At 39.7% G+C, this 24,830-nt stretch overlaps 1 protein-coding gene across 1 annotated transcript in view; it reads left to right on the top strand.

Moving 5' to 3' along the window:
• Positions 1-24,519, top strand: part of CERS6 (ceramide synthase 6) — a 95,858-nt gene extending 71,339 nt beyond the window's left edge. Inside the window, exons 7-10 of the mRNA XM_053948072.1 lie at positions 1,317-1,445; positions 4,796-4,902; positions 18,389-18,545; positions 21,920-24,519. Of these exons, the coding sequence (XP_053804047.1) occupies positions 1,317-1,445; positions 4,796-4,902; positions 18,389-18,545; positions 21,920-22,081 (555 nt within the window). The 3' untranslated portion in view covers positions 22,082-24,519. The remainder of the gene's footprint in view (positions 1-1,316; positions 1,446-4,795; positions 4,903-18,388; positions 18,546-21,919) is intronic.
• The last annotated feature ends 311 nt before the right edge of the window (positions 24,520-24,830 follow it).

Here is a 24,830-nt window from a genome sequence, read left to right as displayed (position 1 = left end):
TGTGTTAACTGGAGCTCATGGCACTTTCCATAGGGCCCTCCTGCCCGACACAGGTACCTTCAGTTCCTTTGCAACCAGGTGCTGCCCCTCTGAAGGCACAGTTTTGGTTTTCTCTGTTGTGGGCCACTTAGCTGGAGACTACCACAGCTCAGCAGGACTGGCCCACAAAAGCTATTAGAAAGCCAAATTCCACCTCCCAATACACTTGGTGAGCAGGCTTGCTGAAGGAACTGCTCCTTTTGTCTGCCTGGGTCTCTCTCCTTTCTGTCAGCTCTGCATGAGAGCCACTCTGAGAGATGTCTGCATGAGATCTGCTGAGAGCTGTGCTACAGGTTTTACATCTGGCGCATAGAGAAACTTCCCAGTTAAATGTTGCCTGTGATCTTTTCTTAAGGGTTTTAATATCACTTTCTCAAAGCTGTGCAGGTAGTTCGGCAAATGCCAACAAGACTTATTTTTTACTGACTCGGTGCCTTCCTGAGAAGAGTCTCCTCTCTGCACGTCCTGTTCTCTCATTAATCAGTCTGGGAGCCTAGGTCAGGCAGGCAGGTTGTTCCCTCTGCTTTATCTGCCCCTGTCTGGAATGTGGTGTTACTTCTGGGAGCACCTCCACTCCCAGATTTTTCAATTGTAACAGTTACTTTATGGCCAAATAACTGAGAGTTACTGGTGTGGAGACCAACTAGCCTGCATCATTTGAGAAGCAGTAGATTAGAACCAATTAAGAGGAGATGCTCCAGCTCATTTGAAGACTTTTCTAACCCTGTTACAGTGTGAAGACAAAGCACTTTGATTAAAAAAAAAAATAAAAGCCTGGATCTGGGATTCTCCCAGTTGTTCTTTGCAGGTGCCTGCTGTCGTAGTGCACAAGTGCCCTCCTTTGTAGCTATTTTCTTTCTTCTGAATGGTGCATTATTTGGCACTTCGTTATGCATATTGTTATAATCATATGTTACTTGTTGCATAAAAAGTACAGTGGAATTTGATTTGCATGTACATATGCGTTTTCAAAGTAACTTCAACTGCAAATGTTCACTTTATTAGGTTAAATTACTATGAACTGAGAAGTGTGGTCATTGCCTAGCTTTCAATAATGTTTTTGCATTTGGTTAACATACAATGATTATTTTATTCAGTCGAAATGAAATATAGAGCAGGATGTATAATACACTTATATAATATATCTATTTATAACTTAAATATAATGCTAGATTTAAGGAACAACCATCCATTTTTGTATATGAGTACAGAATATCAGTGTTTGCTTCATTGGATTTTTGGTTTTTTGTGTCTTTTCTTTGCATCTGCTTCTCTAGGACTTTGGAATCATGTTTACACATCATATTGTAACAGTCACCCTGATTACCTTCTCATATGTAACCAATTTGACACGAGTGGGAACCTTGATCTTATGTCTCCATGATGCGGCTGATATTGTCCTAGAGGTGAGATCATTTGTACGTCATCCTGTCAGTAGGTAGAATCTTTTTGCTATTCAGAACAAGTGGTTCCTAAGCCTGTTCAAGATGGTAATGGTGGTTAATATAGTGTATTTCCTTGCTTAAATATCTTGCACTTGTAGCAGCGCATATTTCTGATTTCAGACTGGTTTTTATCCTTTGATATGTTGCTTGTACAGAGCAGAGACTGGTAATGCATTGCATGCCAGGGAGGGTTACATGCAAATTCTAAATACAGCATGGGAAAATCAAAAGCTAAAGTTGCAAAATCTGGAAAGTGGTGAAAGTGGGTCACCTGGTTCTTAACCCCAGTGACATGGTGTGTGGAGCAATGACCCTGTCTCTGAAAGAATCAAGGTGTCACGGTGTGTTTCTGCTCTGCTTTGCTGGGCAGAGGGTGTTGGACAATTTAGTGGCTTATTTGGGCATGGCCAGTGAGCTGACCTCTGACTTTCCAGGTTCCCATGCATCTGGATCCCAGTACCAGCAGCTGTATTTGGAGAAGAAGGGATGATTGAAATTCTTGAAGTCAAGAGGGTCTGTAACTTCCATAGTGGCAGCTTAGAGATGTTGTCATCCTTTATCTGAATCAGTTACTAGACAGCTCTGGGTCATGCTGGAATTTGGCTGTCTCTGAACTCCAAAGTTAATAACTATTTTGTCTGAAATTAATTTTTATTCAAGTACCTACAAGGATACCTGTTATGCAAGAATATATACTTACTGTGTGAATCATCTATTGGAAAATCAAAATCCTGCCATTCTGATTCAGTAGTGCTGTAAATATGTTTTTATTTTTTAATCTTTTTTGATCTAGAAGGCACATGACTGCCTGAGATAGAAAGCAAAAGAGAATGTGGATTTTTCGAGATAAAAATAATCACATCTTTGCAAGTTTATTTTTCTGTTTTAGCAATATGTATAGCTAGCTGTGACTTCACCTAAACTTTCTTCATTCCTCTTTTCTCACCACCAGAAAGAAGTACTTAAAGATGTTTATTCTAGATCAGACCAGTGTCTGTGGAACTATAAAAACACTAGAGAGCAGCTGTACTAGGCTAGCTAAAACTTGACTCTCTGTTCATTCACTAAGACAAAGAGGAATTACTGGTATTCTCAGTGGAGTTGCAAACATTGATCAGATGTGCTTCCTCATGAAGCACATACTTAAGTGGTCTTTCTAGTCAGTTCTTTCAGTCCAGTTTGACTGGAAATTCTGCTAGGGCAGTGGGTCACAACACTGCTGCCATATGAGAGGAGACGGACTCTTGCATGCTGCTGACGTTACTGAGGGGAAAGTCAGTGCAGAGGAAAAACCTATCAAACTGCAAAAGAAGTTGGTTAAATATCTTGCCGTGATGGGTCAGTTGTGCACCTGACCTGTGTTACCTAGTACATATTTGTAAAAATGAAAAGCTATTTCTAGAGGCCACTAGACTCTTTCCATCTACCATTTCATAGTGAAACACATTCACTGGAAAGCTGGAAAGCACCACTTTTTTGTTATTCTCATTGCAAAATGCATTGGTGGGAATACTGGAGGTGATATTTTTTCCACGGGTCTTAATGTATCTGGAATTATGGAAGAACCATAGTAGGATTTTCAAGAAATTGTAAAGCTGTATTCCTCAGTTGTAGTCCTGGTTTTTAAACTCAGAAAATTGTGTTCTATTGTCTTAGGTAGCCAGATTCCATCCTACAACAACATATTCATTCCCTTTTTTTGTAGTCTTTCTTTATCACTATAGTTTGTAGAATTACTGTAATTTGTTATTTGAGAACCAATGTCCCAATAGCTGTACTGTTTTTGAGAAATGGCATGATACTACTACAAGTTGCTATAGTCGTATCAGCCTCATGCACTATGAAACCATTTTTTTACACTGCCACCATGGAAATACATCCAAAATTCCTGGACTGAATTTTCCATCATCTGAAAAGCAAGGAAGTTATGCTTCTGCTTTGTATGTTGGCACCAAAGTGTTCTCTTTTCCTTTAAGCTGGGCTGTGAATACGAACTGCTAGGAAATTTGTGTGTGTTCTCTAGAAAATAGGGCTGATTCAGAAAGGTTATGTTTTCTTCACAGCAGTGGTGCCTTTCCTCATGTTTTGGGAGCTTCCTAACTTGGTTTATTTAGTGAGAAATAATCTTCATGGTCAGGTTTTTAGTGGGAACATTGCAGAAATTGGGTAACAACCAATAGTACAGGTTTGGTTTTGGCATCCAGATTATCTGTTTCTCTGGTTTGAATTCTGCATTCAGAATTGTATTCTGTAGGCATAGTTGTAGTAATTTTGCTCCCTCTTAATACTCTGGAAGGCCTGCACAAGTATATTCTGGGATCCTGGGAGCTGGATGCAGGTCCCCTCAGAAAGGAGTTTTGAAAGGGTTCCCAGTGGCTTAAGTGGACTTTCTGGATACATTTGACAGAAAACATGAAGAAAGACTGTCCCTATCTCAAAGCAGATGTTATTTTAAAATAATTAACTGCTTGCACACATTAACACTGTGGAAGCAGCACAGACATCTTAAAACAAGCTTCCTTCCCTATATACCATTTTCTTCAGGGAGAAAAGGGTAAAGAAACTTCTGGGAAGATCAGTGTTTTAATGAGCAGTTTCAGAGAAGAGTAATGAATTTGTGAGTCCTTCACTGGGAAAGAGTCAGAAGATTGCATGAAGACAAGTGAGAAAAGCATGTAAATAAAAGCATAAGGCAACAAGTTAGAAAGCAGAAGCTGAAAAGAGAGCCTTGGAAAAAATACTTGAAGGGGAGGGGTATAATCTTTGAGGTGGAAACTATTCTGTATAGGCAGAAAAAGAAGAGATGCTTCAGAAAAAATGCAGTATATGGGGTGTACTAGAGGAACTGAGACAAAATTTATATATAGCAGCTACTAGAAGGTCAGAGAGCATGGGGTACGTGGAAGGTAGATGGATGCTGAAAATGCCAGTGGAGCATACTGAAAGGGTTAGAGATAAGTAGGTAAAGAGGCTGGGGACAAAGACACCATAAACATACTGGGGTTCAATAAAAGGTTTAGAAGAGTTTTACAGATCTGAAATTGTAGAATCTCAAAAATGAAATTGAGTGGGAAATAAAGAAATTAAATACATACTCTAGTTTTATGTAGTCTGGTTTGGGTTTTTTTTCCAAAGAAGATACTTTCCAGCTGCTTGGTGGAGAGGAGTTCCAAGACCACTATGAGGTGGCCCAGTGAAAATGCTAGCAATTTCATAAAAATTTTATTTCTTCTTTTTCTTACAGCTTCTACACTGTACAAGAGAATTCAGTTGTCCTCATGAAAATAAAAAGACATCTTTTTCTTTTGCAGGCTGCCAAAATGGCAAACTATTGCAAGTGTCAAAAACTGAGTGACCTTCTGTTCCTTACATTTGCTGTTGTCTTCATTGTCAGTAGGCTTGGCATATATCCCTTATGGTGAGTAAGGACATTGTTTTCCTCAAGCTCTAGGTACCAAACAAGCTTGGAAATAACTATGTTATAATTGGACACCATTCATTGCTGTTACTCTGTTTCCCAAAGCACCAGGGAGAGTTTCAGACATAACCAGGTGCTGAAATAGCCTATTTGCTAGAGTACCATTGTGTTTATGTGTGCTAGATGAGAAACATCTGGGTCTTCTGCTGGTTTTAAGCTAGAAGTGGGTTGGAGACAGCATAGCTTCAGACTAGCAGGTGGCTGGCTGTGTTGGCAAGAAAGGAGAGGAAAATGAAAATAATTAGTCACCAAAAAAACCAACCAGCAGCTAAGCTTGAAGCTAGAATATTCTCAATAGCTCTCAGTTCATGCTTCATGAACACTTTGAGCTTAAAGAAAAACACAGTGGAATAAGTAGTCTGACCTGCTATGTTATTGCCATGCAGATTGCAATACTGCAGGCTACTCCTTTTCCACCTCTCCTTTGAATTGGGGTTCCTGGGGCAGCTGTGTAACACTTATGTCTAGAAGGTAATTTCACAGTTCTTACTGTAATCTCACATCTTCCCAGTCAGCTGCTTGCATGTGCTCACACTCTTGTAGGTACACAGACATGCATACACACAGACTGAGCATAGATGTTTGGTTCTTTAGCTGGGATCTTTTGCATCCGGGGGGGCAGATGGCTAATTAGGAAACACTTGGATGTACTTCACTGTAAAAATGCATTAAAGTTTTTCTGCAACCTGTGCACTATATATGGAGGAGGACTGAGAGAAGGTGTTGGCCTTGGCTCTTTACTATTCTCAATCTTTTCTTTCTTATAAACAGAACTAGCACAGATATCTGTATTTCTAGGAAAGTAAGAGAGGTCTTTCATTGCATCAGAAGACAACAATGACAGTTTTGTTTCTGGGAAGCAGCAAGAATGACAGAAATTATACCCATTGTAGAGTTTATTTAGATTGCCACTGAGCTCCTTATTCAGATATGCAGAGGATTTACAGATGCCAATGTCAACCTCCCTGCTACAGTTTTCTTTCCAAACCTCACTAATGACATCTCTTTGAGGTGTTGTTAATGCAAACAGGGTAAGACCAAGATGCCCTTAGGGAGCTGTGTCATCAGCTCTGCTTAACCCTACAACATAGAAGTCTCATTTAGCATTTGATATTGTCATAATGCCTGGTCCCTACTGTGTTGTGAGTTGGTGAACAAACATGACAAAACATGGAAATGGATAGACACACAAACTGCATGTTTAAAAACACTTTTTATTTTTTCAAGGGGCACTTTTTTCTTTCTTAAACAGTTTTGCTTCCCTTCCTCAGTCCTTCCTTGAAGCCAGCTGGGCCATTCACTGAATTTCTGTAAATGAAATAAGTTGGTTTTTCTACTTCCATGATCTCAGATAGGAAACATGGTGGCATTCCTGCTCATAGGATTTCACCTGACCCTTGCTTTCTGTTTTATATTGGGAAATGGAGAGAAGACCCAATTTCACCACTGCATCTCTGCCCCTGGAGACTGCAGTATATGACTGGCTTAAGGGAAGGCTCAGTCAGATGAGGACTGGATGGGTTTGCAAAGGGGAAATCATACTTGGCCAACCTGATAACCTTCTGTGATGAAATTACTGACTTGTAATTACATAATTACTGGATTACTGGTCAGAGCACACCCTCAGCAAGTTTGCTCATGTTCCCACCTGTGAGGAATGGCTGTTACACCACAGGGTTGTGCTGCCATCCAAAGGGAAGGAACCTCAACAGGCTGGAGATAACAGCAAACAAGAGACTCAGAAGTTCAGCAAAAGCAGTGCAGGGCCCTGAACCAGGGTTTCTGGGGGCTGACCACCAGGAAAGCAGCCCTGCACCAGAGGAACTGGGGCTTCCAGTGGACACCAGGGTGAACATGAGCTGGCTCTGTGCCCTTGTGGTAACAAAGGCTGGTGGAACCCTGGGCTGCCTTAGGAGGGGTGTGGGCAGTGGGCTGAGACAGGTGACCCTTCCTTTCTACCAGCCCTGCTGAGGCCACATGTAGAGCACTCTGTCCAGTTCAGGCCTCCCCAGTATCAGAGAGGCACAAAGCTACTGCAGATAGTCCAGCAAGTAGTCATTGAGATTGATTAGGGGACTGGAGCACCTCTCACATGAGGAAAGGTTGGGACAGGCAGGATGGTTTAGCACAGAAAAAAAAAAGCTCAAAATGGGTATTAGCAATGTGGAAATACATGAAGGGAGAGTGTACAGAAGACTGAGCCAGGGATTGTCCATCGACAGGAATGCAGCAGCTAACAGTGTGCTGTGTACTCCCTGTCACAACCAGAGTGGTTACCCTGGTGATCCCTCTGCCTTGTCATGGTTTAACCCCAGCTGCCAACAAAGCCCCAAGAAGCTGCTCTCTCACTTCTCACAAGTGAGATGGGGGACAGAATCAGGCGGGTAGAAGAGAGAGAACTCATGAGCTGAGATATAAACAGGTCAATAGGTTAAGGCAAGAGCTGTGCACACAAGCAAAGCCAAACAATGCTTTCATCCACCACTTCCTGTGGGCTGGCAGGTGTTCAGCCATCTCCTGGACAGCAGGGCTCTGTGTGTAATGGTGACCTGGGAAATACAAACACCGACACTCTAAACATGATCCCCTTCCTCCTTCTTCCCCAGGTTTGTATGCTGAGCATGACACCATATGGTGTGGAGTATTCCTTGGCAGCTGTCCCAGAAGTGTCCCCTTCTAACTCCTTGTGCACCTCCATTCTCCTCACTGAGGGCTGTGTAAGGAGCAGAAAATGCTTTTGCTTTGTGTGAGCACTGCTCAGCAATAACAGAAACATCCTGGAATTACCAACACTCTTCCCAGCACAAATCCCTATACTATATAATAGATACTAGATACTATATAGAATATAGCCCTATACTATCTACCATGAAGAAAACTAAGTCTATGCAAGCCCAAACCAGTGTATCCCTTAATCAATGAAAAATGCATTTCTTTATTTGAATATGCAAATAGTTTAGTGTGGTATATATGATCTTTTGATTTTTTTAAGACCTTTTTATTTCCAACCTTGATGTATGTCAGTCCCTGTATGGGCCATTTACTTAAGAGTTGGACTGGATGATCCTTGTGGGTCCCTTCCAACTAAGAATACTCTGTGCATCTATTCCTAATGGCTACCCTTAGATAAAGCCAGGGGCAGTTTCTTTGTTCTCAGCTGTGCTGTAGGCAATGCACGTGGGAGTCAGAGTTAGCAGGGATGAACTCATGGCATACATGAGCTTGTGTCTCCCAAATCCTTCTCCTCTATGAAACAGCAATTCTAAATCTTCAGCTCTATTAGTTTGCATGTCAGCAAAGATGACTCACTGGAGTGGCAGCAGGCCAGGAAGAATAGTTTTGCTCTCCTTTGCTGAAAATTCAAAATAGCAAAATTTAGTGCCTGATTAATATTACATAAATGTGCAAATTCTTCTAGCATAAAGGCTGAGAGGTATAAAATCAATGTGCATGTAATGTAAAAGCAAGGCTGTAATTTATAAGAAAACTTCCCCTACGCAGGAAGGTGAATACTCGAGACAGGCTTGCAGAGACGTCACTTCCGAAGCACTGGTGTGCTGTTTTGCTGCCCCTTTGCACAAGTGCCATTTAATTGTGCATAAAGGTGCTAATAAAGAATTCAGAATGTATCAAATGCTGTTGTTTGAAGGGTGTTTAACAGCAGGGCTAAGACAAAAGAAACTGGCAATTAGGTATATATTTAGGAGTCTTTCTGCAGGCATCTGGAGTTCATTTCAGCAATAATTCAAAAACCCCAGGATACTTTTCTGCCTCCTGCTGCTAAGTGAATGTAGGAGTAAAGCTGCTATTTTCACTGACAAGACATTTTGCTTGTGAAATTCTCCCACTTGCATATAATCACTGTTCTAGCAAATTACAACATAGAACACAACTCTCCATGAGTCAGGGGGAACATGATGCCTTCTCAGGTGATACAGGATTGTAGGGAGAATGAAAGCAATCTCAACCAAAAATTAATATAAATTATACAAGCCCTTGGCTAGTCTAATCAGGCTGGGTAAAGCAGTGACTTCAAGCTCAGGGAAGCTGGGTTTATATTTATTTACCAGGTTAAGGCACCAAGCCAGTTAAATTCACTCTCTTTCAAATTGCTCTAACTAGTTACTAGCATGCAGTTTTCTGGATTTTTTCACTTCTTTTGATTACTTTTATAATGAGTTATATTGTCTGGGAGGTAAAAACCTGTGTTTCAGGGAAGTGTTGCTGACAAGTTGCTGTCAAAAGGCAAGCAAGCAGCCTTGGCACTCATGTGACCTGTGAGGAGGTCTCATCATGCACGTATTATATACATGCACTGTGAAATGTAATATAGTGCCTTAACAGTGGAGATTTAAGTGAAAGCCTGACTGAAGCAGATTATAAAGAGCAGAGGTCATGTTCTGCACATGCTGTTGCACAAGTTCTCATCTAGGCAAATTTGGTATAATCCAGGTAGTCCGTATTATGCCCTTCTGTTCTTGATCTCTTCATACACTGTCAGTGTCCAGAGTATTGTATCACATTAAAAGCTGTGAAGGTGGACAGTCAACTACTTTGATTAGTTGGTAAAGTCTTGTTTCATGCCAGTAGCTACATCTTAGCTGGATCTTCTGTTTGTGAGTCTGGAAATATTCTGGGGAAAAAATGGAAAAAAATAATTCTCACTGTTAAAATTCGAAGCTGTTTCATGTGTATGTCTCCTCATCAACTGCAGTGTGTGGCTTCTAAATGAGATTTTGGTGCCAGTGTATCTTATATAAGAATGGGTCAGCCAATCCTCAGAAGAATAACTTTGTTCCTTGCTATTCTTTCATTTTTAAAGCTTGTTCATGACCGTACACACAGTCTGGCTCATGGCTGATATCTAATTGCCTGTACGTGGCAATGAGTATCTGCATGAACCAGACAAGCCTGGTGTGATTCTTCATGAGTTACAATTAACTTTTGTTCACCGTGGTGAGCTGTAATGAACCCTAGTTACTTATTACCAGACCTGCAGTCATCTCTGCATGACTGGCAGAATAGCTCCTATTGAGTTCCACCATTGGCTGAACACTAGTGTGGGGCATAGCCCTGTCCTTAATGCACATGCTGTGTTTCCCAGTTGTGATACAGTAATGCCAGTTTGAACTGTTCTCTTTAATTTATCCTGGCATCAGCTTCTGTCTGAGCAAATAGGGCAGTGCAGAACCCCTATAAGAAGCAGCTGCTAGAAAGATTTGCTGACCCTCTCTTTTTCCTCATTTTGTTCTTTAGCTGATTGGCTGGGTTTGTACAGCTCCTAACGAGCAGTGAAGTTGAATTGTTGTCTTTCATGCTGGTTTTCTCCTGACTGGCCCTTGGAGTACCTGTGTTGTGTGGGAAGACAGCACATGGATCCCAGCAGAGTCACTCTGCTTTACTCCTCTGAACATATTGGTAAAACAGAAAGCTCCAACCTAACATTAAAAGCACCCTACAGTACCAAAGCAATACATAAGCAGAGGTTAAAGCAAGAGTCCTGGTCAGGTACTTCACACAGTGAGAATTCAGGTAGCTAGATGAATCCTAGCTGCCCGGACCTTGTCTGCACTCTGAATGAACACAATTGTTTTGAAATGGTTTTAGTTACTCTTGTTGGATTGTAAACCTTTCTAGCCTAGCTAGGATAATAAAATAACTTTGTTAAGATGATCTCTTCTGAACACTGTCTCAAGCTCATTTTGCTCAGAATATTGTCTAAACCAGAGCACAATCATAATCACATGTTGCTTGTGGGTAGCAAATACTGAATAAATAAATTTTGATTTTGGTACTTTATTCCTGATGCTGTTCATACTGTTATTGAGTGGATGCTGTAGAACTAGCAAAAATTATCTGATGTGCTTACATTTCAGTATGTTTGTAGTTTCAGCAGGCAACTTACAATCAATCAGTTTATCAAGAGCATTTAATAACAAGGTTTTGGCAAATATCAATAGTATATTCAAAGAACTCATAGACTTCAATTTATGGATAAAAAAAGGTTTAATTAACTAAGTCTCTATAAATTTACTCACAACTCTTGTCTTAGCTCTTCAGCAAAGCTTATATAGTGTTGTCATTCCATCTGCTTCTGACAGAACATTATCGGATATTATCCTTTCTAATGCCTAGTTACGTTATTTCCTCAAATTTTTTACTGCATTTGTGAACTCGGGCCTCTTGAGTTTTACAAGAAGCAAGGATGAAATCTTTGGAGTACCAGGTTGATACTGATCCAGCTATTTACAGAGAAGCTATAAGAAATGGAAAGGTTAGAGGTGTCATTCACAATTATGGGCTTGCAATGTAAATAACAAAAAGTGGCATTTGCTCAGTGTTGCCGTTTTTAAAATTTTCATGTGATCACAGCAGGAAGAAATTATATGAAAAAAGACTTCATCAGACTTCCAAAGCCATTCTTATCCTCATTTTTAGTTTCTGTAGATTGTACTCTGTGGCTGTAATAATGCTTTCTGTTGTCAAGGATAGCCCATTCAGTCAATGTTCTTACTTCTTCTTTTATTAAGAAAAATAAAACCTGTCTAAAACCTGTGCTCCAATTGGAAACAGGACAGATACTTGTGCAGTGGCACTTCTCTTGCTCAGAATTATTCTGACAAGCATAAATGTGTCAGGGCAAGGGAAGCAGCATGGTTGTTTTTCTTGTGGCCAGACATCTTAGCCACTTTTAAATCAGCTCAGGTAGGTAGTTTGAACTTGTGCAAACATTCTGCCTCTTCTCAGCCCCTTTTCTCTTAGAGATATCTTTAGCACCAGGGTTTGCTGTTACTGCACATATTTCGTGGTGCTACACAGTCAATACAAAAGCAGAACAATGCTACTGCAAGCTTCTGACATATGTGGGATGTAAAAACCAAAGCTCTGCAAAAGCAGGAGAGTAAGTTAACTTACCAGCTTGAAATAATAAATGACTTTTAAACACCCTGATCAACAGCCATGATGGAGCTGGCATCTCATATGTGTTGAGCTAGGAGGAGGTCATTATGGCTGAGCACCCTGGGAGAAACCCAGCCCCCATGTAAATGAGCACATTCTATAGCTTTCATCGGGTTGCACAATGGCAGAGTTTGACCCATAGTATCTCTGAAAGTATAACTCGTAAGAAAATTTAGGGATGATTTCACAGGCATTGATGTTGCATATAGTTAAGCACAACTGCACTTATTTTTAGTTAACAGAAAGAGGCAGGAGGATGGCTTTTTTATACTCTGATACTCTGTTTTGCAAAGATTGGAAATTATATAGTTTACAAAAAATGCTTTTCCTCTTTGGAGAATAACATCCACTCCAGGAAAATGGATCTTGATATGTGTTCTCTGTTGCTCATATAAAAATTTTATATGTGCCTGAAGATTTTCAGATTTGGAAATGTCATTCTTAGCATAACATAGTTCTACAGTACCTGTGAGTTATTATCATGGGCCTTTACACAAGCATTTTGCCATAACACACTACTGATACATCTTGCTGAGTATGTAATTACATTCTGCTAGGAATCTTGAGTTCTCTTCATATCCTGATGTCTATGAAGGACTCTTCTGAAGTTTGAGTTTGGATTGTGAAAGTACCTATGACCTTGTATCTTTGTTTTTTCTATCCACAAGAGTGTAAATGCTACTATTCATACCAGTGGCTGCAAAATCAGCTAGTGGGCAGTAACTGCTTTTGGTACTTTATTCCTGATAAGATGAGAAGGAATTGAGTGAAAAGCACAGCTGAAATTAGGACGGTGAGAGCTTGATCAGGTCTCTTCTACAGTACATCAAACATTAATAATTTCCTGCCTGCTCCATCATTTTAGTTAAGTAATTGGAAATCCTATTGATCTGCACACAGGACTTAAAATAAAACAGTCTCAGTGTTTTACAGGCTGTAATTTCTTCAAAGACATATTGTTCCTGATTAGTATTAGGACAGGAGCCACCCATCTCCACAGCAGCTGAGCATGTATTAGTGCCATGTCAGGAAATCCTCTATGCGGGGCTGCTGTGGGTGAGCAGAATGTCACGTAGTGGTGACCTCACTGATAAAATTGAAGTATGTGGATTTAATGTTGCTCTGAATACTGACTCAATAGTTTATATTCTTTCTGTTGCTGCATTTTGCAGAGATCTTTCATCAGCTCTCTAAAAGAAGGAAGGTAATGAGCATCACCAACCAAACGATCTGATGAATCAGTCTGAGATGCTGTTGAAAGATCTCTCTCTCTCTCCCCCTGTCCTTCTTTCCCTGCTTCATTGCTTCTGTGTGGGTGACTGGTTTATCTGACTCTTCTCTGTTCACAGTAGGTCTCTGCTACTTCTCTTGTATTTGCCATGCACTGATACTCTGGAGGGCTGAAAATGTAAGAGACAGCGGATCTGAGAAGGGAAACAAGCTTGTTCTCCTCCCACTTAGCAAGAACCGAGAAGCAGAACAGTGATATAGACACAGCAGCTGGCCAAGCTGAAACTCAGATGAAAAACTTGGCAGTATAGCCCTTTATGTACTGGATTTGCTATAATTGAATATTTAGCTGCACTGCGGCTTGAGGACTCCAGTACATGGAGTGCTATAAACCAAAGTTTCCTCAATTGATGTGTACGATTTCCTCAATTTTGTGTATGATTCCATACACTTCTCAGGTAAAAAGCTGTTTAACTCATTTGAAGTTTCATGCAGAAACATCTGTGTGTAAGGTCTGTAGTCTAGCACTGTCATTAAAAGTAACTAGGACAGCTGGGATATGAAGTCCTATTTGATTTCAATCATAGTCTAAATCCTAGAGATGAATCTTGACTGCTGATGAAAGGTATCTGATTTACCATCCTGTGGCTGATCAACATGTACACGTACATGTACTCCCACACTTCCCTGCTCTTCATTTGTCTGTGAATCTCAGTGACATTTTTTTCTATTTATCAGTTTATGGCATCTGTTAAGGAAGTAGTCCACAGTGTTTTATAAACAATCTAATAATTCTCACAGCATCTTTATGTGGCCAACAAGGTGTGCCAATGCTTTGTGTCCATCTTTAACAAAAAATAAACTGTGTAAAGAAATTTGAAAATTTCTTAGATCACGTAAGTTAATATAACGGCTAAATCCACAATTTAGAACTCCTGACTCTTTATTCTTTGGCCATAGTCACTTTTTACCACATATAATGAAGAATAAACTACTGTATTTTGGGGGCAGATTGTAAGTAAGTGCAATTGTTAGGTTTTTAAAGGAAAAATTACAGAAAGGGCAGCAACTTTGAAGCGTTGCTGGTAGGAGTACTGTTGAGTTACTTGCACTAAATGGGGTAATTAATGTAACTACATAATTACAAAAATGTAATTACGTATTTTCTTGGTAATGTATGCAGTATTGAAAGGTGTCCTGGTACAGGTGTTATGGTGTAATATAGAATACTGCTGTCCAATATACACATAATGGGGATAAAGACATGTATTTTGAATTATTTAGACAAACTGGTATCGTATTGTGCTGTCCTTGGTCATATCTGAGACTTCCATGTGTTGTGCTGTGTTAACAAAGTGACTTTAATAAGCATATTGCAGCAGAATACATTGGTCACTGGGCAGTGCTGCAGAAGGGAACTTGCAGTAGCACTAATTTCAGCTGCACAGTTTCTGCTCCTACTAGATGTGATAATAGTGCCCATCATCCTGCTATGCATCATTCTGCAGAGTTTATAACTAATTTCTTGCTTGTCTGGAAGAATACCTACTCCTTCCACATGATCCTCCTTTTCACCTCTTCATTTCTCTCAGGATCCTTTCAGAAGCAAACACAGCACATTTTTGTCACTTCTCAGACAATATAGATAAGGATTTTACTCTTCCACCCATTCCTCTTTCTTTATCTCCCTTCATCTCCAGGTTTTTCTTTCATCCTTGGTGCAAGACAAGGGATCAACTTGCCAAGAATTAGTAGCTGATACCCAAGAGCCTGGATTTGGTCCCACTAGTTTGTGGGAGGGGAGTGTAATGTTAATGAGTCAGTGTGGATCTGTTACCTCTAGTGTCCCAAGTACTGCTTCACTGTCTAGGTAAAGAGCTAGAGACTAGAGGAAAAACCTGTGTTACTGTTGAAGTGTTGCAGGTGATTGTTTAGTAGTTGTTGAAAATGTGTTCATTTTATTCTGAGTGTTTACTTAGAGTGGTAGTACAGTAAGTTCAGGATTATCTCTCCCAGTGGCTCAGATATTGTGGCAGCATTCCTGAAAAAATACCACAGATTTCTGTAAGAGTAGATTGGATCTTAAGTGGTGAATTTATTTTTATTTGCTTTCATCAGCGATACTGTTTAATTCAAGATACTAAACTGAGTGCTTCACACAGCCAGGTGCACATTCACCCTCCTTGGGATGCATTTAAGGAGGGAAGAATACCTTCCATGAAATTGTTCTGTTCTCCAGCTATCAATATCTTCCAGGGGCTCAGAAAACAAACAGTCCAGAAATTATTTTCAAAATCAGAAGCTAACATTTAGTTTCAAATGGCAAAAGTCTGAGAAATGCTGATAAAAGTTTTCAGAAAGGTAGAGCACTTGCAGCTTAAAATAATTTTCCCCTGTGAGATCAAGTCCAGCTGCTTCAAGTCAGATACCCAAGAATCAAACTTTCCACCATTCATGATGAAAAGCTGGGATTTAATCACTGGAGAGCTTTGAAAAGTCCCAGCAAGTGTGTTTACAGATTTAAGTGCTTTTCTGAGTATTTGAATCTAAGATTTTTTTGCATATACATCTTATAGGCACTTTCTCCTCCATGTAATCTATTTTTGTGCTGCTATTTCCAGTCCCTATTATTTGTGTAGTTGATTAAAATGCTTCCATTGAATACTTGAAGCAGTGAAATTGATGGAAAGTGGTCTAACCTGTCTTCCCTTCTTCCTCAGTCTCTACAAATAGAATTTCTCTGTATATTCTGAGTCATAATCTTATGAATTTTTCCCCATTTCAGACTTTTAATATGAAATAATATATTACTTTGAGAGTTTACTTGCTTAAATCAATTTTTGCTGTAGTTTTCTGTATTTTTCACTCAGCTTCTGCCCTGTAGGTGCTTAGACATAGCCTTAGCTCCACGTAAACACCTAGCCTGCACATCAGATCACTGAACCCTCTAAGTATTGCTGGGCAATTAATGAGATCCTTTTTGCAGCTTTAATGGAGAATTTCAGTCCTGTCCTTAGTTTGCCAGACATAACAGATTAGAAAGAAGTCTGCTTTTTCATTAAGGCTTATTTCCCTATCTAATACACAATATATGAGTCATTTACACATGTGACTGTTTTTGGTACCAAAAGCACTCTTTTTGGCCTTGCTTTCTTCCTGACTTCTGCAAGAGTGGATTAACTCATCTCTAATGCTGCTTTTTTTACCTGACTTCTGTGGAAGTCCCCAGAGATTAATTTGGTCCAGTTAATAAAATATAAACAGAAACCCACAGATGCTTCATTTACAATTCTGTGGCATTTAAAGTTTTAGACATAGAGACAGTTGAGTGTAAACAATGGTAACTTTATATACAGGAGTTGTTGATTTCAAATTTGAATTTGATATAATGGGTAGGACTGCAGTAAGCACTGGTGAAGTTGAACAGTGCTGACTCCACCTCTGTTTTGATATGATGAGAGTGTGCCCTTGAACTGTAAAGTGGGGTGTTACTGTGACAAATACAGCTACCACTGGCAGAACAAATTGCACAAAGCTGAGACTGAAGAGTTCTACCTGACAGAAGCATTAATATGATGGGGTTTTCCAAACTAGAAAGCATTTTCTGGTGTTCACACCATAAACAGAAGACAGTGTACAAACACAGCTGTATAGGAAGGTTAAAACATTCAACTTCTGTAAGAAGGCAGAAATAAAAAGGCAGAAATACTATGAAATACCCCTACAGTATTAAGTCCAGTGTATCAGAAATGACTGGTTGATTTTTGATCAATGGTGTTACACACATTGGGTGTGTATCATTACCACTAAATGTTGGATTCCGGATTTGTTGTCTGTACATACTTCATACTAGTATTACTTGAACTGGATTTATGTTGCTGGAAAGGGCTGTGGCAGATGTGGTTGTTTATTAAAAAGCTGAGACCAATGTGCATAAGTTCTCCGCTGAGCTCTGCGCTGCTCTGGGGCCCGTTGGAGTCCCAGTGCCATCGCCTTCCCGGGACGCGGCTGGTGCCCCGAGCCTGCCGTGCTGGCCGGGCTAAACGCGCCATCTACTGACTAGCGGGGATGGTTTATTTAAAACAAGGAGAAAAGAACAGAAAACAGGTGGAGTTTTTAACGAAATTCTGCATCAGTAGGGAAAGTGGATGAAGTTTGACAAATCCTTATATAGCCTTATTTTTCTCCCCCTAATTAACAGCCATTCCTTGACTTTTTTTTTTTTTTCTAATGCCATTGTTTCTATTGTCTGTTCTCCACTCTGCTCCCAGGCTGTTTGCTAAGACAGATTGAAATCACCTGCTGAGGCAGAGGATTTGAGCAGAAAGTTAGTGCTGTAGTCACAAAGCTTCAGAATTCATTGCGACATCAGTTTACTGCCTGCATCTGAAATGCTGATTCTCAAAAATTTGTTTCAAATGTGTAGAACTGCCTGAATTTCTTAGAGTCATAGAATGATTTGGATTGCAAGGGATCTTTAAATATCATTTAGCCCAAGCCCCCTGAAATGAGCAGGGATGTCTTCATCTAGATCAGATTGCTTAGAGCCCTGTCCAGCCTGACCTTGAATGTTTGCAGGGATGAGGAGTCTACAACCTCTCTGAGCAATCTGTTCTAGTGTTTTACCACTCTCATTGTAAAACTTCTCTTCTTTAGATCTGGACTCAATCTACCCTCTTTTAGCTTAAAACCATTAGCCATTATTGTATCTCAACAGGCCCTACTATAAAGCTTGTCCCCATGTTTTTATAAGCCCCCTTAAAGTACTAAAAGGCTGCAATAAAGTCTCCCTTCCCTCACTGTCCCATTGTTCACCTGTCCTGGATGTAACTGCCTAAGCCTCACTCTTGGTTGTACATAAGTGGTATGCAAATCAGATTTAGTGCAAAACAGTGGCTAATATGGGGGCCAGTAATTTTTGTTATGAATCAGGGAAGGAGTTATTTCAGTCAACAAACACCTGCTAGCTGTATAGATGGAGAGAAGAAATGCACAATGAGGACCTTTGTTTTCTGTATGCAAAGTTTATAAATCAAGTTGAATATCAAAAGCAACATTTTGATGTTTCTCTCTGGAGACACCTGTGTGATTCAGTCCACGTCACTCTTACTTTGAAAACCAACTGTCCATGTGGATCCCATCTAATGAAATATTTGTCATTTTGATTTAAAAATAACTTCTTTGAGATTGTTGGCTTAAGGAAAGTGTTATTCTTTTTCTGTCCCCTTTTTTCTAGGATATTAAATACAACGTTGTTTGAACTGTATGAAGCTCTGGGCAATTTTCCTGCCTTGTGGGTCTTCAATGTGCTGCTTATTGTTCTTCAAATTCTGCACTGTTTTTGGTCTTACCTAATCATAAAGGCAGCCTACAAAGCTATTTCAAAGGGCAAGGTAAGACAACACAGGGTAAGACATCTGTTTAATGATTTTAAGTTTTCCATTAATAACAGAGGTCACTTTTTGTTTGGGTTTGTTTTTTTTTTCTAATCCATAACATGCTACTGAAGACACATCTTATTTTAGATAAACTCTTCTTTCCTTTCCTGGAAACTTCTTCCCACTACTAATGATTGTCAGATAAGTTAATAATACTCTGTCTAGTGATTGTCTTTATATGTGCTTCTGCACTACTTCTTTACAATGTGGTACACTGAACAAAACTACATTAGGAAAATTAGGTTAAAGAAACCCAACAAGTAAACTGCTTTCTTGGGGCTGCCAGTTCTGTTTTTCTTCTGTATAGTAGCTGTTAACAAAATGTTCATTTCACAGCTGGAAGTGATAGCAATAATAATACAAAATTAAATTCTGCTGTGTTTGCTAGTGGCAAAGTTACAGATCACAGCCTCTTCTGGGTGTGTGTATTAATGAGGTATTGCAAAGAGCTATGCATTTTCTTTCTTTCTGTGTATTTTCTTTCTCTTTGTTTGGGCTAGAATATAGTGTCTTGCTGCCAGTGGTACATTTGACAGGAAGATGTCACTCCCAGAAATACCAGCCCCAATACACTTGCTGTGCAGATGGTGGAGCTAATCCTTACAGATCACGTAAAGTCAGGACACTTTACCCTTAAAGAGCAGAGCACATTGATGTGACTGACCCCAAAGTGAATGGGATTGTTCTCCAGAAAATTGTTATATATGAATATACTGGAGAGCTCAGCCATGCACTGGCAGAGCCCAGAATCTGCCACTCCATCTGTGAAAGACAGTGCATTCATGAGCTGTATTTTGCCTGGAAGCCATGCTTTAGTCTCCTCTGCTTTTAGCAATTACTAGCCTCAGCTGTCCTGACTGAATTATACCAGTAACTTCAAAGACTGCTTCCTGCTCTCTCTTACTTTGCTTGTTTATCCTTTCCTTTGTGCTGTGCTGGAAGGCTGGGAAGTGGAACCCCTTGCACGTAAGTTTCTTTAATTTACTATGCAAAAGATTTATTCTGACAACACTGGTGTTTGTGGTTTGGGTTGGTATGGTTCTTTTAATTTGTAGTTTCTGCTTGGTATTTATCCATTGTTTGTATATATATATATAAGTAAAGACTATCTTGAAAGGCCATTTTTTACTTCTTGGCTATGCATCACCTAAAACCATTCAAACCCACTTCTATCTGTAGTATCTGGGTACTATTATGCTTCACCTTTTTTACACAGAGATGGATGGATGGATGGATGGATGGATGGATGGATGGATGGATGGATGGATGGATGGATGAATGGATGGATGTGTATATACACATACTTATCTATCTATCTATCTATCTCTATATATTTGTATATATTTCAGCAGGATAAGCATCTGCTCTGTCAGCATTCAGGACACACACTTGAGACTGTCAATCCTTCACCTTGTAGTTCTAACAATTGCACAGGAGAAAATTGAGATTGTACAGAGTTCAAGCAGAGTTAGATGCTTGCAGTAACACAGTGACCAGGTTAGAGATGGATATCTATAACATGTATACAGAGGATTCATTTTCCTTCAGATCTTAACTTTCTTGCTTGCAATGCCATTCTTTCTATTTTTGCAATAAAAATAAGAACTGTTTTCACAACACATTACAGATATCTTGCAGGTAAGTACTAAGTACTGCAAGATATGTTGCATTCATATCAGGTTAAGTGCAAAGACCCTGCTTCATTGCTGCATTTTAAAAACAAAAGGAGCAGATCCCATGTTTAGCAGAACTGGCTACATCATAGAATCTTATTTTGATTTTTGGCTTTGGGGCAGGACCCTAGCAGAAAAATTGGCAGTGAATCTATTAAGAGAATTTAAAGTGATGCAGAATTGTTCAGTCATCTGGGCTGCCATCACATAGATCACAGGTGCTCAGAACTCTGTGCTGAGACCATTCTCTTCTGTTTGATAATGGTATAATTATATATACCAGCTGCAATATAAAAGTTCCTTTATATGAAAGACATTGAAGTAACTGTTAATTGAAGCTCTGTGAAGTATGGAACCAAATTTCTGACCTCAGATGAAGTCCAGTTTCACAGGTGTTAGAATTGTGGGCTTGCTAGACATTGGCATTAAAAACTTTACTTACTGGGAGCTGTATGGGAACTGTTTTCTTTTTTCACTAGTTCCAAGCAGAATAGTGTCACTTAGGTACTGTGATACTGCAAGAGCAACACTGGCAGCTCCAAAGGCAAATGGCTCTTTCTGAGATAAGAGTGGAATTGTCATGAAGATTTTCCAGAGAAGAGGAGGATTATTGTAAGCAAAAAATTACACACAGTGGCCCTGTTCTTTGAGTGTTTTTAGTTCTTTGGGAAAAAGAAGAGTGAGTTTTGCCCCCTTTTATGTCCATTTGCTTTAGTAAAGTCAGCTGTAATTGCCTGATTGTGGCAACCAGCAGATCAATTGTGGATCGATTGTGAAGAAATTGGGATGCTCAGCTATATGAAAGGGAGTAGAAGCAGGCATGAAAATGGCATCCTTAGAGCTGCATGCAGGTTAAACTTCAGACCTTTTTCTGTTGATGCTAGTTTTTTATACTGCATCTGGTGGACTCTTGCTAGTTTTGGAGATTTTCAAGATTTTTCAAAGTCAGCTGAAAATTAGCAGGAAATCCCTAGCAACTAAGGTCCACCTGTTTCTGAAACACCTTTCCAGTGACACAATGGGACACACAGTTGAACGGTGTTTCCTATGTTAGGGACTGAACTGGACTATGTCCACATTTTGCAAGTGCCGTTCTCACCACTTGTCTGAAGTCAGAGACTGGAGTTACCTGGCATGGTGAATTTTATTTCAAGCAGTACTTGTGTCTCCTCCTGCAAGCACACAACACTGTTCCCTGGAGCCATGTGGTCTCCAGTGAGTTGGGAAGTAAGGGGCAGGAAGCCAGGTTGAACATTTTGTGTTACCAGGTCAAAGAGCAGCACTCCAAATGAAGGACAGGAAATAAAGTTGTAGTTAGTAGGAGGGCAGAGGGACTGAGCCTAGGTTGAATTTGGGAGCTTGGATTGTTGTTTACTTCAGTCTGTGCAAAACTCTTTGCCTTGAGCACTTGGCCATATTACCTTCAGTGCACCAATGCTGAGTTCTCACCCTGCCTTTGCACATGGCATATGTATGTGCAGACATCTGTGTTTGAAGTGAGTGCAGGCAGGCAAAGGCAGAGAAGTGTGCCAGAGCTGAAATTGCCTTCAAAACTCAAATTGAAAAAATGTGTGAATTCTCTGATTCTCTTGAACCAAAAAGCTGAGTTGTTTCCTTACAGTCACCTACTGCCTACTTGTTTTCCACATTCTACAGGTAGCAAAGGATGCCCGAAGTGACGTTGAGTCAAGCTCAGATGAGGAAGAAACAGTACCTCGCTCAAAGGCCCCACACAGCACTGTCGCTACGAATGGGACCAGTGGTGCCAATGGGACAAACGGGTATCTTACTGGTGCCACTTCCTCAGAGGAGCATTAATCCTTCAGTTCAATCATGAGACATGAACAGAATGAACTGTTTGCTACTGGAAGTAAATTATAAGTTGTGAATGCAGTTTATTCATGTATTTCAGCATCAGAAAAAATTAGGAGTATCAAAGCATTCTGATAGCGCACTGCCATATTTCCTGTTTGTGAATGAAGACAGCACACCTTTCTGTATACGTAGGCATGCTGTATGTGTATGTAACTGACACAATGGGAGCAGTATTTTCACTTGTACTGTCTGAAATATTATTTATTTTTTATTCTTTTGGGAACTTCTGGACAAAAGGGAATATCCATTCTCAAAATTTGTGTCTTGGATTCTCGGTAATGGGGAGAGCATCATGCTCGGATCTCTTCTGTCCATTCCTGTTGGTTTTGCTGAATCTGCTATAAGTAATAGTTGCTTGATTTGTTACTTACAGTAAGATAGAACATAGCTTTATAGATTTTAGACCTGCTTCAGATATTTTTGCTATCTTTGTCTTTTAGAGTACTGGTTTTGAAATTGCCTATCAAATCACAGTTACTGTTCTTCCAACAGTTTGGGGGAAAAATGTGGTAATTGCAGGATATTATTTTAGCGTAATTTAAAATTCAATTTGGTGGTTAATTGCATTAGAAGTAGACTTGATTTGTTGTGCAAATACCCAAAAGCATTGTTGTCAGCACTTAGGATAAATTCATTATTACCTTTTTTTTGGCCTTTCAACTTTTGACCTTTACGGATTTTAGCTTTTTGCAGAGATTCCATGTAAAAAGGTGTTTCTTCAAATGCACCATTATGAATCCAAACTTATCTCCTGAAATTGTTCTTGCACATTCACCTGATTGAGAGCAGGGGTGTAATGGAAAAAACAGCAGATGAAAAGTTCATTTCTTCCTCAGACTCAGCTCAGTCTAGGCATTGTTCTCAAAATTATTGCCACTTCCTTGGCAGGGTAAAGAAAGAGAAGGCAGAATGTCATACATTACTAAAATTCGTTTATTTTCTGTGTGTGAGAACTTGAGCAAAATTCACTTAGCATAATTCCTTTGAATGCTCAGCAGTGTTTCATCACCTCTACAAATAAAATTAGGGAGTGTCTGTAAAATAATTTTGCGTTCCTTTTTCATCCAAGATTTACAAATAGTGTCCCAAAGAAGACATAATAACACCCTAAGTAAACATCTTTTTAAACATTATATACATACTTCTTCCAGTCTCTAGATCAAAGTTTGATGTAGGATGCTAAGGATCATACAGCTCTTGCTGGACACTCTTCTGTGATTTGTGACAGCAGTGCCAAAAGTAGGCAGGGTTCTTGGGTAACAAACTCTATGCAACCGACTGTTCAACAGTATTGTGTGTGCACACAAAACCAATGTGCTTATAGACCAAAGACTTACATACTCACTCACTCACTCACTCACTCACTCACTCACTCACTCACTCACACACACACATATATATAAAAGTTTAAAAAATAAAGGAAGGAAAAAAAACAGGGAAAAAAATCTCAAGCATGTCTTCTATATACAAAGGGATTGGAGTGCTGTGTTCAGCTGGAAACCTGAGCCATGAGGTCATTTCTGATTCCTTCCACCTATGCAAATAGTAAATATAGATGGTTTCTGATGCCATAAAACATGTTTAAAGACTCTATTTTATATAGACTTCATTGAAGAAAGTTGTGTTGTCACTTCTTTCTTTCGAAAACTGAGATTTGTCCTATTCTACTGGTCACTCTTGAAAACTTCTAAAACTTTTATTATCCATAGAAACTCCTGTGTGTTAGGAAAAAGGAGGTGTGCTAAAACCAAGGTTGGAATGGCATGAATGGAAATAGTACTTCAACTTAGTAAAGAATAAAGGTAAGAAAACTCAGAAATTGTAAATCACAAAAGATCTGTCAGTTCTGCTATCCATAGAGCATCTTTTGAAAAAGCCAGATAACCTTGTAATCCAGCAGCTGCATAGCTTATATGTCCATGAGTATATCTGAGGGAGCAAGGGAGACATACTTAAATCTCCTTCTCCCCAGAAAGTTTCTCTGCCTCTGATTTTTTTTTCATCTGTCTCCTATGCATTTGATTTCATAGTTTTCTGCAGGGCAGGTTATATGTGTGAAAATATGTTGATTGCAATAGAAAGTATCCTATCCATGGTGTTTGCAGCTGTGTAGTAATTACTGTAAAGATGATGCCAAGATTTTAAAATAAAACCATCCTGGGATCAATTAAATTAAGATTATAATTTGTGAAATCTGACCTGCTACAATGGAAACTGAGAATATCAGTTTAAACACACCTCTTTCATAGTGTTGATTACTACCTGCATTGAACCATTTCCTTTCTGCAAAGATGGATACAAAAATGGCATTCTGGCAAAATACTTTGTCTTACATGAGAACAGAATGTTGCTCTGAACTGTCAACATGCACAACATAGACCACATGCTGCAATGTTGGTGATACCAGGGCATAGAGCAGTCCCCAAAACAATCCCGGTGCCAGGGGCCTTTAGTCCCTGTTGGTCCTCTTCAGCAATGCTCTGTAATGTTCAAATGTTCATTCAGCTGTAGAGTCAAGGCTACAACCCTTGAGATGATTTACCATCACTAGATATGCTGTTAGGGTATCATAGAATCATAGAATGTTAGGGCGTTGAGGGGACCTTGAAGATCATCTAGTCCCAACCTCCCTGCCATGAGCAGGGACACTTCACACTACACCAGGTTGCTCAAGACCTTATAAAACCTGGCC

Source organism: Vidua chalybeata, chromosome 7 (genome assembly GCF_026979565.1).
Source record: "Vidua chalybeata isolate OUT-0048 chromosome 7, bVidCha1 merged haplotype, whole genome shotgun sequence".
NCBI lineage: Eukaryota > Metazoa > Chordata > Aves > Passeriformes > Viduidae > Vidua > Vidua chalybeata.
Note: the sequence above shows the minus strand (reverse complement) of the source record. Positions and strands in the feature narration are given on the sequence as shown.